At 41.1% G+C, this 16,036-nt stretch overlaps 1 protein-coding gene across 12 annotated transcripts in view; it reads left to right on the top strand.

Annotated features, from left to right (window-relative positions):
* The first annotated feature begins 13,266 nt into the window (after positions 1-13,266).
* REPS1 (RALBP1 associated Eps domain containing 1) overlaps positions 13,267-16,036 on the top strand; it is a 73,863-nt gene continuing 71,093 nt past the window's right edge. For 7 of the 12 annotated variants that reach the window (XR_004476983.2, XM_033406174.2, XM_033406210.2 and 4 more), the window contains exon 1: positions 13,325-13,617. Coding sequence is in view for 11 of the 12 variants with exons in the window: in XM_033406174.2 (XP_033262065.1) it covers positions 13,465-13,617 (153 nt within the window). In the remaining variant the exon portion in view is untranslated. Of the gene's footprint in view, positions 13,618-16,036 lie in introns of all 12 variants that reach the window. The other 5 variants (XM_012536317.3, XM_004263770.3, XM_012536320.3 and 2 more) reach the window with 2 other exon arrangements.

Here is a 16,036-nt window from a genome sequence, read left to right on the forward strand (position 1 = left end):
TCCTCTCCTACTTCCCTTTTCCCTCAGAAGCGTTATCTCCCTTCATGACGCCGCCTTCTCCTGTGGTGTTTTCACAATAGACCTTGACAAGTTAGAAAGTAATTTGTTAATTAAAAGCTGAAAATTTTGCTCTCCTTGAGAGCAGGGAGAGCTTAACTCCAAATCCTCCCTGGAAGTGGGGTGAAATGTTTGCATTCCATCTTTCCAGTGCAGACAAGCAGGGGAAAACAAAGCATTCATAGAAAACAGCCTGAAATGTCACAAGCTACTGCAAAACATTCACATGAAAGGGGATCAAAGGCCATTAAAGGAGAACCAGACATCCTCAAACTAGGAACAAAGCCAACTTGGGACTCAGAGGTGTTGGGTGAGGGTGGGGAGGTGCATAGATATAATGTACAATACAGGGGACAGAAAAGGAATTGTTAGGTAGTATACACCTGTCTCCTCCACTGGACTATAAAGTCCTCAATGGCAATGATCGTGTTATTCACCTTTCTGTTCTCAGCATCTAGTAGAATTATTAACACTTAGTAGGTGCTCAATAAATATTTGCTTGAAATGAACTAAACTTACCAAACTATTTACATGACAGATATTTGTAGGTATGAGCAAAGCCCCCAGGATGTCTTAAAAGTTCCACACATCTCAAACTACTCAAACCTTTAGAGGGTTAGAGATATATTGGAACATTAAATGAATGCATATCAATGAAGGTCCGAGAAAAATGAAGAGAAAGACAAATATAAAGGAAATAGGCAGAAGAGTACCTGGATGTAAAATATAAACTAAGTGGTAGTTCTTCTTCCAAAACTCATCACATCAAATAATTTCTTTAAAATAACTCTAGTTAATCTAATTAGAGCAGACTTAGAAACACTGAATATTAGTCTTATTTCCAAATAAACCACCTTTTTCTCAAAATGATGAAGGCAACAGGGCAGATATTACAAAACAGAAAATGTCAAGTAAATTCTGGGGTCTGGCAGATTCTCTGTAGAGAATCAGGCATCACTCTCCACTAAGGTTCAGCCTGGTCAACACAAGGATTTGTATTGTGGGAATATTGTTGTTATTTTTTTAATCTATTGCCATTAAGACGCTTAACATTAGTTCTACCCACTTAACAAATTTTCAAGTGTATGATATATTATTGTTATGTGTGCAAACTTTGTTGCAGAGCAGAACACTGGAACTTACTCCCCTTGTGTAACTCTTTCATTTTTGTCTCCTTTTTCTCACTGTCTTTCACTTACCTTTGCCTTCAACATCACCTCTAGTTCCATTCTCCATTTTCCCAGCTCCAAAGATGTAACTGGACATGTCCTTGCTTTAATCTTGTTAACTTTCACGTGTTGTTTTCTATCTATCAAATTACTGATCATCCTCCTGCAGTTCTCTCCTAAAGAGAGCAACAGCAGGTCAACAGCAAAAATTTACATTGAACTTACTTCTCACCACTCCAGGTCTACGTAGGGAAAATTTCCATATATTCTAGGAGTATTCTGTTTCTCTCTCTTAGATCACGTACTACACTGTATTATAATTACTTGTTTACTCATAGTGAATGTCACCCTCACTGACTTCTTACCTCTTTAAAGGCAAGGAATGTTTTCTTGAAATCCTCAAACTGAGCACAGTGCCTGAGATATAGTATGTATTTAATAATTGATGAATGAAGTTGGGGGGAGAGAGAGAAGAAGGAAGCAAAGGAAAAAAGGAAGGAAGGAGGAGGAAAACAGTTAATTTGTTAGTTGGAGAATTCTAGTCATAAAAGAGAAGAATATATATTAAATTTGTGGAAACCAATCATTCATATGCACTCTCACAACAAAATCTCTGTAACTACTCCTCAGCCTGGTCACTTGAAATGACCTGGCTAATTGGGGAGCATATCTTGAGTTGGGGGCAATGGGCCAGCTTAGGCAGCTGTTTGTTTTCTTAAAGTTTCCAAATTCTACAAATACAACCATCAACAACAAACATGAGGCCAAACTTACCAAACAAAAGCAAATTTCATTTCGGTTACCAGGCAATTTCAGGGAAACTTTTGGTTCTGATTCCTCAGCTGAATTTCTCTATTTTTTAAATTTCTTTTTGTACATATAATGATTATCTTAATGACTGCTTTCTAGTAAATAATCCTTTGAAAAGTATTCTCTTTGAGTGAATAAGCTGGCTTACTGAGTTACTTTGGGAAAATAGTTTTCTGTTCTTAAATCAAAATATTGATCCAGGGAACATGAGCATTGTGAATCCTGGGATCACTGAGACTGAATCTCAGTGAGTTTACCAACTTCTTGTGGGATTGACCTTTATGAGTTTCTTTATTATAGGCTACAGAAAGTAGCATACAGTTAATTTTATAGTTCTTAGCTCAAATAAACTTATTTTGGTAAAATTAGCTTTGCTACTATCCAAACAGTACATTTTCACAATGACAAAAAAAATTTTTAAGACACTATAAATCTCTTTCAAAATAATCCAAGAAAGTAGTTAAACTTATCTTCTGTCTTGAAGCTTAATTGTGTCCTGTCTTTAAAATAGTTACAAAAGGCACATTAAAAAAGATTTATGTCAAAAAAAAAAGATTTATGTCAATTTAAAAATCTTAATGCAATGGATAAATTTTTGAGGAAAAAAAAGAGTTATTCAACAAGAAAAAGAAAACCTGAAAAGGCCAATAAGCTAGGCAGAAACTAATAAAGTTGGCAAAGAAACACCACTCAAAAATATCAAGTGGTTTTATAGGTGAATTATTCCCATGGTAAATAGAAAAAAATTATCTAGTAAATTTGGAGACCTAAACATAATCTTGATAGGAAAGTGGCAACAGCACAATGCCAGCAACAGAAAGATGTTAGATTGATTGAGTAACAGAGAAATCCAAACTAAAGTAAAGCCCCTGGGAATTCCCTGGCGGTCCAGTGGTTAGGACTCTGGGCTTCCACCACAGGGGGTTCAGGTTCGCTGCCTCGTTGGGGAACTAATGTCCCACAAGCCGCAAGGTGCAGCCAAAAAAAAGAAAGATATAAAGTAAAGCCCCTGGTTAGTTGTTTTCATTTTTTGTCATTTATAATATGTATGGTTTAAAAAGGCAAATCATTTTACGTGGCTTATTGATCATAATGAAAAACAGTGGATCCTTCCATCAAAAGGTGGGATATAATTTTCATTTTATTAAATCTGCACTGGCCATCATGACTCACCTATAATCAATAGAATGCATTAAAAAACTGTTGCATAATTTCTGCCTTGATCGCTTGGAATACTTGTTCTTTAAATACTCCCTCCATAAACCCAACCACTATGCTGTAAGAAGTCCAAGCAGATGTAGATGCCATGAGATGCTCCAGGAGATAGCCCCAAATGAGTTCCCAAATGAGTCAGCATTAATTGCTACCCACATGAGTGAGTCATCTTGGACATCCAGCCCAGTGAAGCCTTCAGATGACCGCACATAGAAGACACCACAAAAGATATCTGCTTAGCTGAGCCCTTCCCACATCCCTGACCCACAAAATCATGTTTTCTGCTGTTTAGTTTAGGGATAACATGTTACACAGCAATAGCTAACCAAATCACCTGCCAATTCTCAATTCTAAGAAGCACCCCTACCCCAAGTTCCTACATGGACCATTGGAACTACTACAGAAGTCACCAAATGTAGAGACTTAATGATTAGAGGTTAAAGGTTACAAGTGATTTCATGATACCAGCCTGATGGCCCAAAAGGCCAGACTAACTCTGAGGATACCTCAACATAGACTAAGTGACCATGCCACAGTGGCCACTTTGCAGTAGAACCAGAGGACAGCACAAGGACTCCTGCCTGTAGATTTGAGGCCCCTTCTCTCTCACAGTTAAATCGTGTTAAGCTGATCTCCATCTTCTGTCCTCATATTCCCCCATGACATCTGGGAGGAAAACAGAGAAAAGAGGAAGAAATATGAAAGGCTGAGCATTTAAGTGAGCGAGACTGAATTACTCATGATTACATTTTAACAGGAAGATTCTGAGATACGATAACTGACAAAATTAAGTTCAACCCCATGCTGATACTAATGAAGATTATAAGTATTAGAGAAAATTAAAAAGCCACATATAGTGTTTAAAATGTTTGATCCCACTACACATATACAATCATTAAAGAAAAGAAAAAAGATATGTAGATTTTAAGCACTACATGCTTAGTGACTATAACACTTGTTGAATATACCCAAAGCACTAGACACATCAGCTTTTCTTTGTCCAAAGGGTTTACAGTATAGTAACAACTAGGAGGAAATGGATATTATAGCTGGTAATCATATGTTGTAAATAATTATTTATATCTTAATAAAGGTTATCAGCCCTGGCCATTTGAATTATTTGAACAAAGAACAAGAACAAATATAAACAAACAGATTTTTAATGATCATGTTTGTCCCTGATAATAGCTGCCAGTAGTTAAATACCAGTTAGATAACAACCTTTTATATTCATTCTTTCTTGTTCTTATACTGGCCAAATAAAGCATCCCATTTTACAGAAGACACTGAGACTGAGAGATGTTAAACTTGCCTTAGATTACACAGCTAATTAATAGCCAGAATCAGGCCTCAAACCTATTTTACCTCAAACTAGGATTATCTGTTTTCATTACAACTTGATACCTTCCTATTTCTGTAGCCATTAAGACTTATATTCATTTTCACTTTATTCATTTTTAGTTTTTAAGATTGCACAGAGATAACCTCTAAGCATCCTTGGAAAATGAAATATTGACAACAGCAAAGTATGACACAGGATTAAAATGAAAATACTTCACAAAGCAGAAAACCTCTAGCTCTTAAGCACCATGAAAGGTTATGGAACCCATAACACTGTAAAATGTTTTCATGGCAGGGCAATGGGAGTTAACAGACACTAATAAAGATTGTAGATGTAGAATTAAAGACAGGTTGCTTTATTTTTGTTAAATTACTGGTTTAAAAAGTTGCAGTTTTGGGCTTCCCTGGTGGAGCAGTTGTTGAGAGTCCGCCTGCCGATTCAGGGGACACGGGTTCGTGTCCCGGTCTGGGAGGAACCCACATGCCGCGGAGCGGCTGGGCCCGTGAGCCATGGCCGCTGAGCCTGGGCGTCCGGAGCCTGTGCTCCGCAACGGGAGAGGCCACAACAGTGAGAGGCCCGCGTACCACAAAAAAAAAAAAAAAAAAGTTGCAGTTTTTGGAGGTGACCCTGCCCAAATGCAAAAGTTTTGCTTTAGAAAACACTACTAATAAAAAAAAAAAAGAAAGAAAGAAAGAAAAGAAAACACCACTAATGACAAGCAACATGCATTTAGTATTTTTTACAACTACCTCTGCATGCTTCAGTTTTTAAAGAATAGGGAAACCATTTGGACTCTTCTCATTTTAAAAATTTAAAATATTGAAACCACGCTAAATTGAGAAAATGTTTACAAAGGAAACTTAGGGGGAAAACTTCCTTGCATAGAGTAAATAATAAATATTTGTTGGTTTGATTTTTATTTGGAGAAAAGTGCTTTTTCATTTTTGGTTAGTCTTCCCTGAGAACTTTATTTATACAAAGAGTTGATTTATTTTTGCTGTGCCAACAATTTTGTGTGGATTTCTATGCCTTTGCTTCTGATGAACTTCATGCTCATATGAGATCTTACATTTATCTGGCATTTTCTATCTCATTATTAAACCCCAACTGCAACATCTAAAAAAATATTCATTTTATGATTCTCTCCTAGTTAGGTAATGAAAATAGATCCCATTGGTAAGACAGTGTAAGATTGCCTCATGTGGTTTCTGGAGGATACAGTTGTGGTTTTTCAAGTTAACCTGATTATATATCATTTATATTGATGACTCCGAAAGAGGAAAATAAATAAGATTCATATTAAGTTTGAAAAAAAAGGACAACTCTTTTACAAGTACAATCTATAGTTGAGTGAAAAAGACCAGCTACAAAAGCGGTGACAAAGCGATAAAGAGGCATGGACATATATACACTACCAAACGTAAGGTAGATAGCTAGTGGGAAGCAGCCGCATAGCACAGGGAGATCAGCTCGGTGCTTTGTGACCGCCTGGAGGGGTGGGATAGGGAGGGTGGGAGGCAGGGAGACGCAAGCGGGAAGAGATATGGGAATATATGTGTATATATAACTGATTCATTTTGTTGTGAAGCTGAAACTAACATACCATTGTAAAGCAATTATACTCCAATAAAGATGTTAAAAAAAAAAAAAAGGAATGAAATACTGATACATGTTAAAACTTGAATAAACCTTAGATAACCTATACTGAATGAGAGAAGGAAAAAAAAAAAAAGATATAACAAAGAAGTAGGCATACAATATCAAATACATGGATGGAATATATATATATATGTGTACATATATATATAATGCAGGAATAATATATAGTAATATATAATGCATCTATTGATTTTTTAAATTATATGTTTGTAATGTATATATAACATATTATATATAAAATATAATGTGTGTATATATACATATATATGCTATATATAAAATACATCCCTTTACTTGATATTGTATGCCTATCTTTTTGTGTGGCTTTTAAATAAATGATGTCAAGAAAAATATTCATCCAAATGTTAATAGAGGTTGCCTGTGGATGGCAGAATTCAAGGTAATTTTTTTCTTTGTTCTTTTTTGAGTTATTTTGTTTTTACAGAGAGTGTGTATATTTTTATAAAAATAATAGATTTTTCAAAAATAAAAACCAGGAATTTTGATTACAGGTAAGAAACTATATTCCATTCCAAACTCTACACCAATCAAACAAGAAGCACACATTGAATATCCCATGTGTCCAACCTATAGATACCGTGTTGTTTTTTGCAACTCCAAGTCTTTCTCCATGAGTTCCACAGCTAATTCAACAGCCACTTCTCTTAGCAATTCACCACCATCACATCTTCCCACAGTACCATTCTTGGTTTCCACAGAAACAAAAACCATCTTTCTGTTTTCTTAATTTGTTTATGTAATGTTTAATCCAATTATAACAATTACAATATTAAGTGCAACAGGTTGGTAAGCACTCACTAAGTCACTTAATAGGAGCAGAAGTGCGTGAGTGGTTGAGATCGGGTTCCCCAGGAAACACACTGAAATGAAGATTTGCATACAGGAAGTTCCTTGATAACTCTTGTCAGGAATAGCACCCATACGAAGTGAAAAAAGCCCATAACTGGGCAGAGGGACAACTGCAATGAGGTAACAACAGAGGCCCCCTCCAATCCCTGGAAGAGATCTGGAACTGAGATGGCTCTTCAGAGTTGCTCCTAGACAGTTCAAGGACCTTTAGTCTCCTTTATCCACTGGCCAGTCACTGGATGTGGGCTGCGCTTGGGGCAGGGGCGTAACCTGGGTGAGGCAAGTTCCTTCTCCCAAGGACAATTCCTGGCAAGGGATTCCACTGTGGGCCCCTGACAGTTCAACGTTCTCAACAGCTGGAAAAATGGGTGAGGTGGGCAGTGATCTGGGTAGTTCACAGCAACCACATGGTCCACACTCACACCACTCAGATCCACTTGCTTCATATAATATAGTACCTGATATGGGAACAACTCCCCCAGGACTCTGATGGGTCTCATTTCCTGGGAAATTTCACAAAAAGAATGTGAGTGAACTATATCTGCCACAATAGCAGCTCATTTCAAGGCCGCCTCTGACACTTATTGTCCCTTCTCTACTTCAGTAGAATGAGAAGCAGAGAAGAGTAATGAGAAGCAGAATGTCTCCTCACCCTCTGCTAACACCTCTGTTGCTCTAGGTGGCTTGCCTTTTGGGGTGACACAGCCCCTCATCCCCGAATGGTCTGAGTGCCTTTGTCACCATGCCCTTCTCAATCTGTGGCAGTTATACTTGTCCATTTACCATCAAAACTAAACAGGGGAGACCAATACACCCAGTGGATCTTCTGGGTGTGAAACATACTCCTTCTTGCCTCAATTGGGTAAAGTAAGTACTATTACCTCCTGATGAGTAGGTTCAATACCCTCCAGTATGTTGATTCTTTTATTCCCTACTGATCTATTGGCACAAGGAGCCCCAAGTGACAGAACATCATTCGTGGCATAAAGTTTAATGGGACTAATAATAACTAACTAATAATAAGCCTCCTAGAGGAAGCAATCCCGTGTGAGAACCAGGACCTTCAGATGCTCAAAACCTAGGGTTGAAAACCATAATTCAAAAAGACACATGCACCCCGATGTTCATTGCAGCACTATTTACAAGAGCCAGGTCATGGAAGCAACCTAAATGCCCATCGACAGACAAATGGATAAAGAAGATGTGGTACATATATACGATGGAATATTACTCAGCCATAAAAAAGGAACAAAACTGGGTCATTTGTAGAGACGTCGATGGACCTAGAGACTGTCATACAGAGTGAAGTAAGTCAGAAAGAGAAAAACAAATATCGTATGTTAACACATATACATGGAACCTAGAAAAATGGTACAGATGAACCGGTTTGCAGGGCAGAAGTAGAGACACAGATGTAGAGAACAGACATATGGACACCAAGGGGGGAAAGCGGCAGGGGGTGGTGGTGGTGGTGTGATGAATTGGGCAATTGGGATTGACATGTATACACTAATATGTATATAATAGATAACTAATAAGAACCTGCTGTATAAAAAAAATAAATAAAATAAAAAAATAAAAACAACCTAGGTTTGAGGGGATGGGAAACTCCCCCAAGTGGGTCACGGAGGGCAAAGGTAAATGGGGCCAGTTTTACTTCCATCCCTTGGTTCTCTGTCCCATATTGTCTACCTATTGGAGACAGAGTAACATACAGGATCGTTAATTTAGGGTGCTTCTGCATCCTGGAGTATGGGGTCCCATCTTCACAGAATATCATCTCCATGCTGACACATCAGCTGCACCTTCAAAAGGCCATTCTATACTCTCTGAAGTCAGCAGCTTCTGGATGATGCGGAATGTGAGCTTAGTGGGTTATGGTTATGTGTCCACTAATGCACTTCTATTGCTGTAAGGAGGGTCTCTTTGTCTGAAGTCATGTTATGCAGATTACAAGTTGGTGATAAAAACAGTCTTCAACACTTAGATGGCTAAAGCCCTGAGAACAGGAAAGCAAACTTATGCCCAGGATACATTTGATTCCTATAAAGATAAGTCAACTTGTCACCAAACGCATGACTGGTCTCCTCGAGGGATGATGTTACATCAGGAATTGAACTTGGTGTTGAGCTGACACCAAGGTGAGCTGAGCTGAACTCAAGCGTTGTTGGCAGGTTGGACATTTGGCCTTGGTAAGTGGAAGCTGTGATGTGGGGCTCATATATACTTTCCATTGCTGCCACAATAGCTACTCAGTTCCTGAGCCAATGTGCCAACACTGGGGTGGCTGCTTGCAGAGGCTGCCTGACATCATCTGGCCAGGTTGTTTTGACTACTTATGCCTCCTCCATAGTGGATGCTTTCTGGTGGGTGTGAACACATGATGCAAAGATAGTCACACTCCATGCCCCTTCCCATAGGTTCAACCACATGATTTCCTCCCAGACTTCCTCTTCCTTAATTTTCCAAACTGCCTCCTACCAAGTCCCTGCCCTACCAGCCCAATCATTTGTCACTGTCCGTGGGTTTATTGTGTATTCTTACCTTGGGCCACCTCTCTGACATTAAGTGAATGACCAGGTGCACCAACAGAAACTCTCTCCAATGGATTTCCCCTCACTAACGTCTTTCAGGGCCACCCCTGAGTTGGACTTAAACCAAATTTTAACAATTATGTTCAGCAAAAGTGAATAAAAAGGCAAGCCACAGACTCTAGAAAATACTTGCAAATCATGTATCTGACAAAGAGCTTGTACCAAAAATGTATAAAGGATTTTCAAAACTCAATGATAAAAAAAGCAAATAATCCAATAAAAAATAGGAAAAGTTTTGAATAGATATTTTACCAAAGAAGATATTCGAATGGCAAATATACACATGAAAAGGTGCTCAACATCATCAGTCTCTGGGGGAATGGAAATTCAAATCACAGTGAGATACCACTGCACACCCATTAGAATGGTTTGTGAGGATGTAGAGAAACTAAAATTCTATACATTGGTGGTGGGAATGCAAAATGGTACAGCCATTTTAGAAATCAGTTTGGTAGTGTTTTTTGTTTTTTTTTTTTTTTGTAGTTTCTTTTAAAGTTGAACATTTAGTTACCATATGACCCAACAATCCCTCTCCTAGATATTTACCCAAGGGAAAAAAAAATGAAGGCTTAAGTTTGCAGAAAAACTGTACACACATATTTATAGTATCTTTATTAATAGTCACCCAAAATTTAGAAGCAACCCAAATATCCTTCAACTAGTGAATGGATGAACGAACTATAATCATCCATACAATAGAATACCATTTAACAATAAAAAAATGAACCACTATACAAGGAAGATCATGGAGGAATCTCGAATGCATTACGCTATGTGAAAAAAATTCAGATTCAAAATGCTGATTATCGTGTAATTCCATTTACATGACATTCTGCAAAAGGCAAAAGTACAGAAACAGAAAATAAATCGGTGGTTGCCAGGGCCTGAGGGTAGAGGGCAGAGTAGTACAAAGGGGAAGCCCAGAGGAATTTTAGGGGAGAGTCACAGAATGTTTCCGCATCATGATTTTGGTGGTGGTTACATGACCGTCATGCATTTGTCAAAACTCACAGAACTGTATACCAGAAACGACGAATTTTACTGCACTTAATTTATTTTAAAAACTTCATTAGAGGTTTCCAGTTTAAAACAGTTGATATTTGCTAGCAGTAACCGACTATTTGATCTTACCTGAAGACCAGTATCTTTAAATTTGTAGCTATATAATATAGTCCAGCTGTTTTAAAATAGCTTTCTCATAATGTCACTTTTTAAAACTGATATATCTAGAAACATATAGGAAAGAAATTAGAATTGGTCTCAAAGGGCCTGTTAAATCATTTTTTCCCCTTTGTACGTGAAAGTATAAATTTAAGTAACGGATACAGAGAAAAATCCCTTTCATTTGTGAAACTGTCAAGCCCTCCAGCACCAAGGCAACCCAATACCTGGCTGGGGGGTGGAGAATGTCCCCCCTTCGTGCAAGACTTTCTGGTTTTTCAAGTGTGTGTATGTTTGGAGGGACTTTAAGCAGATACAGTGCTCCTTATAAGCACTGACGTTCAGGACTCCCCCACCCCCCATAAAAGATTGTATGTCAATTGTATCTCAGTGTTAAAAATGTAAACAAATATACATGTTAATGCCAGGTAGTGAAAAGTGTTATAAAGAAAAATAATTCAGATAAGGGGATAGAGCGTGGTAGTGGGGCTATTTTAGGTCAGGTGTTGAGAGAAGGTCCCTCTCTCGGTACGTGATATGTGTACAGGGACCTGAGGTGTGGGAGAACAAGCCATGCAAAGGTTTGTGGGAAGAGTATTTCAGGTGGCAGGAGCAAAGGCCCTGGGGCAGGAAAGAGCTTCAAGGCCTAGGAAAGGTGGTGGAGAAAAACATGCTGAAGACGATTGTAAGCCAGTGCCTACCTCATGTGCTCCTCCCTTTTACACGTTTGGAAAACAGGCCATCTGTGGGTCTCTGGTAGGTGTCCTGTAGGGACACGTGAGGAACTGCTATGGCAAATTTAAAGTTTTAGAGATAGAGAAACTTGAGATTAACGGCATGTTATATATGTAAGTGTACAAAGTGCTACTATTCAAATACAGCTCCACAAACCCTCTTCCTTTTTAAAAAAAGAAAAGTAATGCAATGCCTATAACTGTGTGCATATTAATATCCCATTGAAGCCTGGAGTAAAATGAATAAATATTGACATTAAACAGCATACATAAAGACTATAAATAGTCTCATGTGAGTTGAGTTGAGATTTTGCCTCCAAATGAAACAGGGCAGGTTTTGCTGACAAAGTGTTACAAAGAACCCTTTGGATTTTCAGTGCTCTTTGAATTTTGGAATTCCAGATACAAGATTTCGAACCTATAATATTACTTTCCTTTTATGGGTCATTTGTAAGATCAGCACTCTGGGGAGTAACCTGTAGCAGACAAAATAAAAACCAAAACTGAAAAATCTGTCTAATTCTGCCCTAGCTGTTTTGGAAATATTTCCTATTTGCTAAGGATAAACTGTTGTTAAGATATTCTATTTGAGATATCTTGAGAATCACTTCTCAGATAGGTGCAGAACAGTGCAACCTCATGATTTTCATAAAGGAGGAAATTGGGGGTCCCAGGAGTGAGCCCCTGTGGTCTGTCCACAGCCTAAACAGCTTTATAGAGCTGATGCTATATATTTATAGCACTAAGTTCCTATTGATCAGAACCACCTTGTACAAAGAGAAAAACTTTGCCAGCTTTTCCCCCTATTCAACAACTTTGTTTCTCAGGTAAACACGGCTTGGAGCAAGAGTGGAAGTTAGGTCTCAGTGGTTGGTCTCTGATGAGAGTTCTCAGATGGGTTGGATGTTCATAGCCCTTCAGAGCACAAAGAAATATTGAATTAATCTTCAGTAACATCTGACCTCAAAACGGTACGACGGATACAGTAATAGCCTGAACAATGTTCCCCTTTCACGCAATGTTTATTAACCGTTTAGTGCCAGAAGCTTTGAAACAATCCAAACTACAGCCGGTTTCTAAGTTCTCCAGGTCTGAATGGGCGGCGTGCTGTTCCTCCTGGTCTCCGCTCCCGGGGGTCCCAGCTCTTCCCGCAGGGCGCCAAGGGCGGCTCGGCCCTCCGCCGCGGGACCCAGGCCACCAGGGGGCGCTGCAGCCCCCTCTCCAGGGAGCGGCCGAGCCAGCCCGGTGGGTGTTTCTCTCTCCCTCTCGCGCTCTCTCCTCCTGGCCTCACATCCGGGTCTGGAGCGCGGCAGCCGCTGTCAGTGTTGGTGCGGTCGCGTCGGGGGCCGGGCCGGGGCGCACTAAATGGCGGCGGAGGGAGGCGGAGCGGCGGCCGCGCTCAGCCCAGAGCCCCCGAAACTTTAGGAGCCCCACAACTTTTCCGGGAAGTGCTGCCTCTCCGGGGGCGTGGACGGAAGGGGCAGGCGAGGCGGGAAGTCTGGGGGGAAGCGGCGGGGAGCCGGGGAGACTCGAACCCGCGGCGGGGGTGGTGGCGGAGTCCGCCCGGGCCTCGCGCCGCCGCGGCCCCCGCCTCCTTCCCCGCGCCCTCCCCGCGGCCGCCGAGGCGGAGCCTCTTAGGCGGCGGCGCGCCGAGCCCAGCCGGGCCCCCTCCCCGCGACCTCCGGGCCCTGTGGCTCGGACGCCCCCGGCGCGCGCGCGAGGCCGGGGCTCCCCGCCGCTTCGGGGGCAAGGAGGAGGCGGCCGGGCGGCGCGCAGTCCCCGCCGTCCCGGCGTCGCGGGGCCGGGCCCCGGGTGTTGCATGCGGGGCGGGGTGGCTGTGAGCGGAGGCGAAGATGGAAGGTTTAACGCTGAGCGATGCGGAGCAGAAATACTACTCGGATCTCTTCTCCTACTGCGACAGCGAGAGCACCAAGAAGGTGGCGGCCCACGGGCGGGTGCTGGAGCTGTTCCGGGCCGCACAGCTGCCCAACGACGTGGTCCACCAGGTAACGCCGCCGCCGTCCCCGTCCGCCGCGTCCGGGGGGTCGGCCGGCCGCCGAGGTGTCGCTTCCCGGCGGCTCGGGCCTCCAGCCGCCAGCCTCCTCGAGGTGGGAGTGGGCGCCGTTTCCAGAAGGGCCGGCGGTGGGCAGGTTTCCCCGGGTTTCTCCGCTGCGGACCGGAGCCGCAGGTGCCCGGAAGGCCCGGACTCGCGAGGGGAAGGGGGTCGCTCTTCGAGGACAAAAGTCATTCAAAGATACGATGGGGGTGGGGTTGGGGGGGGGGTCTGTGTATTATCTCTGGAGAGCGTAAGTCCTGTATCTCTCGGCTGCCCCTCAGAATCTGTGTTTTTCAACACTGGAAGAGCAACTTCAGATGAAAGATCTTGGATTGTTAACCATGTCTTTGAATCCTAGATCCTGGTACCTACTTTTATATATTTTAAGGAAGCTCAATTCTTAGGGAGATTAAAAAATTAGAACTTTTAGCTAGTAGTTTGCAAGTAGCTATGAAAAGAACTTTATAGGATGCGTGGCTGATGTAAACTGGGTAGTTTTTCGATTGGCATTCGATAGCACTTGGTGGAATTTGTGGATTGGGTTGGGAGGTAAGTATTGAGCAACTGGAAGTCAAAGGTGCATATTTGCCTCAATCTGTAGCCCTAGAGGAGCAAGCAGAGTAAGTTTTAAGCTTTCTTCATCACGTCTGCTTTTAAAATAGAAGGCTTCCTGGAAGTTCTGTCTAATGTATGTGGTGAGCATTGATGTTACTCTGTGTTTAATGATGCAAAGCTGCTAGTGAGAGTCTGTCTAAACAACATATCAGGAACAGGTTTTAAGCTTCATCTTTATGGTGATCCAAGCCAGTTATCCAGATCTCCAGAACTTAGAGCCACGTGCATAGGTATGATGTAGTGCACTGCGGAGAGCCCTGAATGAGGACTTTTCACACCTGGGTCCTTGACCGCACTCTGTTAGCCCCCAGTGTGGCTTTGGGCCAAGTGCTCTCAACTCTTCAAGCGTAAGTGTGCTTCTAACAAAAATTCTGGGAAATATAAAAATGTCCCCAAGGCCTCTGTTTTAGAAGTTACCTGTGCACTAGCTATGACTAAATTGAATGAGTTCTGTCTTTTCTCATAATCTTGTTTGTTTTACGTTGCTTTTTAAAAATTTTGGGAGGAAAAGTTCGGTGTCTTACATACCAACAGCTAGGAGTCTCATATTCATTCTGCTGAAAACAAAGTAAGTATTTTACGCTCTGCTGGCCACATACAGTCTCTTTATGTATATTCTTTGTTTTCATTCTTACAGCCCTTTAAAAATGTAAAAATCATTCTTAGCTCAAGGGCATACAAAACGGGGTCCGCGGCTGTGTGGGTACTCTACGCTCCCCATATGGCTTCGGAGTTACACTTATAGGAGTAGGTCTGGTCAGAACATGCTCATTAATGATTTTGCTCTTTTTGTAGAAATACTTTCAAGTCATTAAAAAACTAAAATGAAGGGGAAACCTCCCGTGTTCTATTTGGCTTATTATGTCTGGGGTGGGGGGAGCTGAAATAAACTGACTTTCATAATTTTAAGAGTGCATGTTGTTAAAAAAAAAAAAGAGTGCATGAAGACTTTAAGACTTTATGTTATTCAGGATGCAAATTAGCATTAATTAACCTTTGCTTAAAATATGTTTAATCCAATCCAAGTTATTTTCATGTTGTGCTCAATTTTATTAACACTCAAAAATAAATTTCTGTTGCCTTTTTGTATAAAGAGAGAACTTAAATAGCGTAAATAGTCAGGATTCAGTTACACGTTGGAAACTGGGAACTCCCTGAAGCAGAAGCAGAATTCTTATAGCTTTCTGGGTATTTTGCAGGCAGTTAACTTAAAAATTGGCCTAACACATAAAATGTGGAACAAAAGAGGAATATGGACAATTCCCTTATGGAAGTTCAGCATTGTCTGAAAACACAGCCCTCCCTTGCTTCCTAAGCGGGAAACATTTGGGGCAACTCACGTGTAATGTTTAGTTTTTACTTAGCACTGGGCAAGGCATTGCAGGGCATCAAAACAGGAGTAAGAAGTTCTCAAGGACCTTGTAAACTACAGGAATACACATGTGTAACATAACGCAATGTGAATGCCCTAAGAGAGGATAAAGGAAGGTATGACCAGGAAAGGCCTCTTGACTTAATTCAGGTGGACCTTATATTAGTGTGGAGGGATGAAGAGGACTTCCAGGCAGAGAAAAAACACGACCAAAGGTGGAAGGTGTGGGAAGGAGCCTTTGCAAGGACTAGCAGATAGACAGGTTTTGCTGAAGCTAGAGTATGTTTTGGGGATACTGGAACATAGAGTCAGAAAGAGACCACGGTAGGAAAGATTCTAAAGGACAGGCAGATTTCATATTTCAGTAGGCAATGGAGACTCA

The sequence above is a fragment of the Orcinus orca genome, chromosome 12 (assembly GCF_937001465.1).
Source record: "Orcinus orca chromosome 12, mOrcOrc1.1, whole genome shotgun sequence".
Lineage (NCBI taxonomy): Eukaryota > Metazoa > Chordata > Mammalia > Artiodactyla > Delphinidae > Orcinus > Orcinus orca.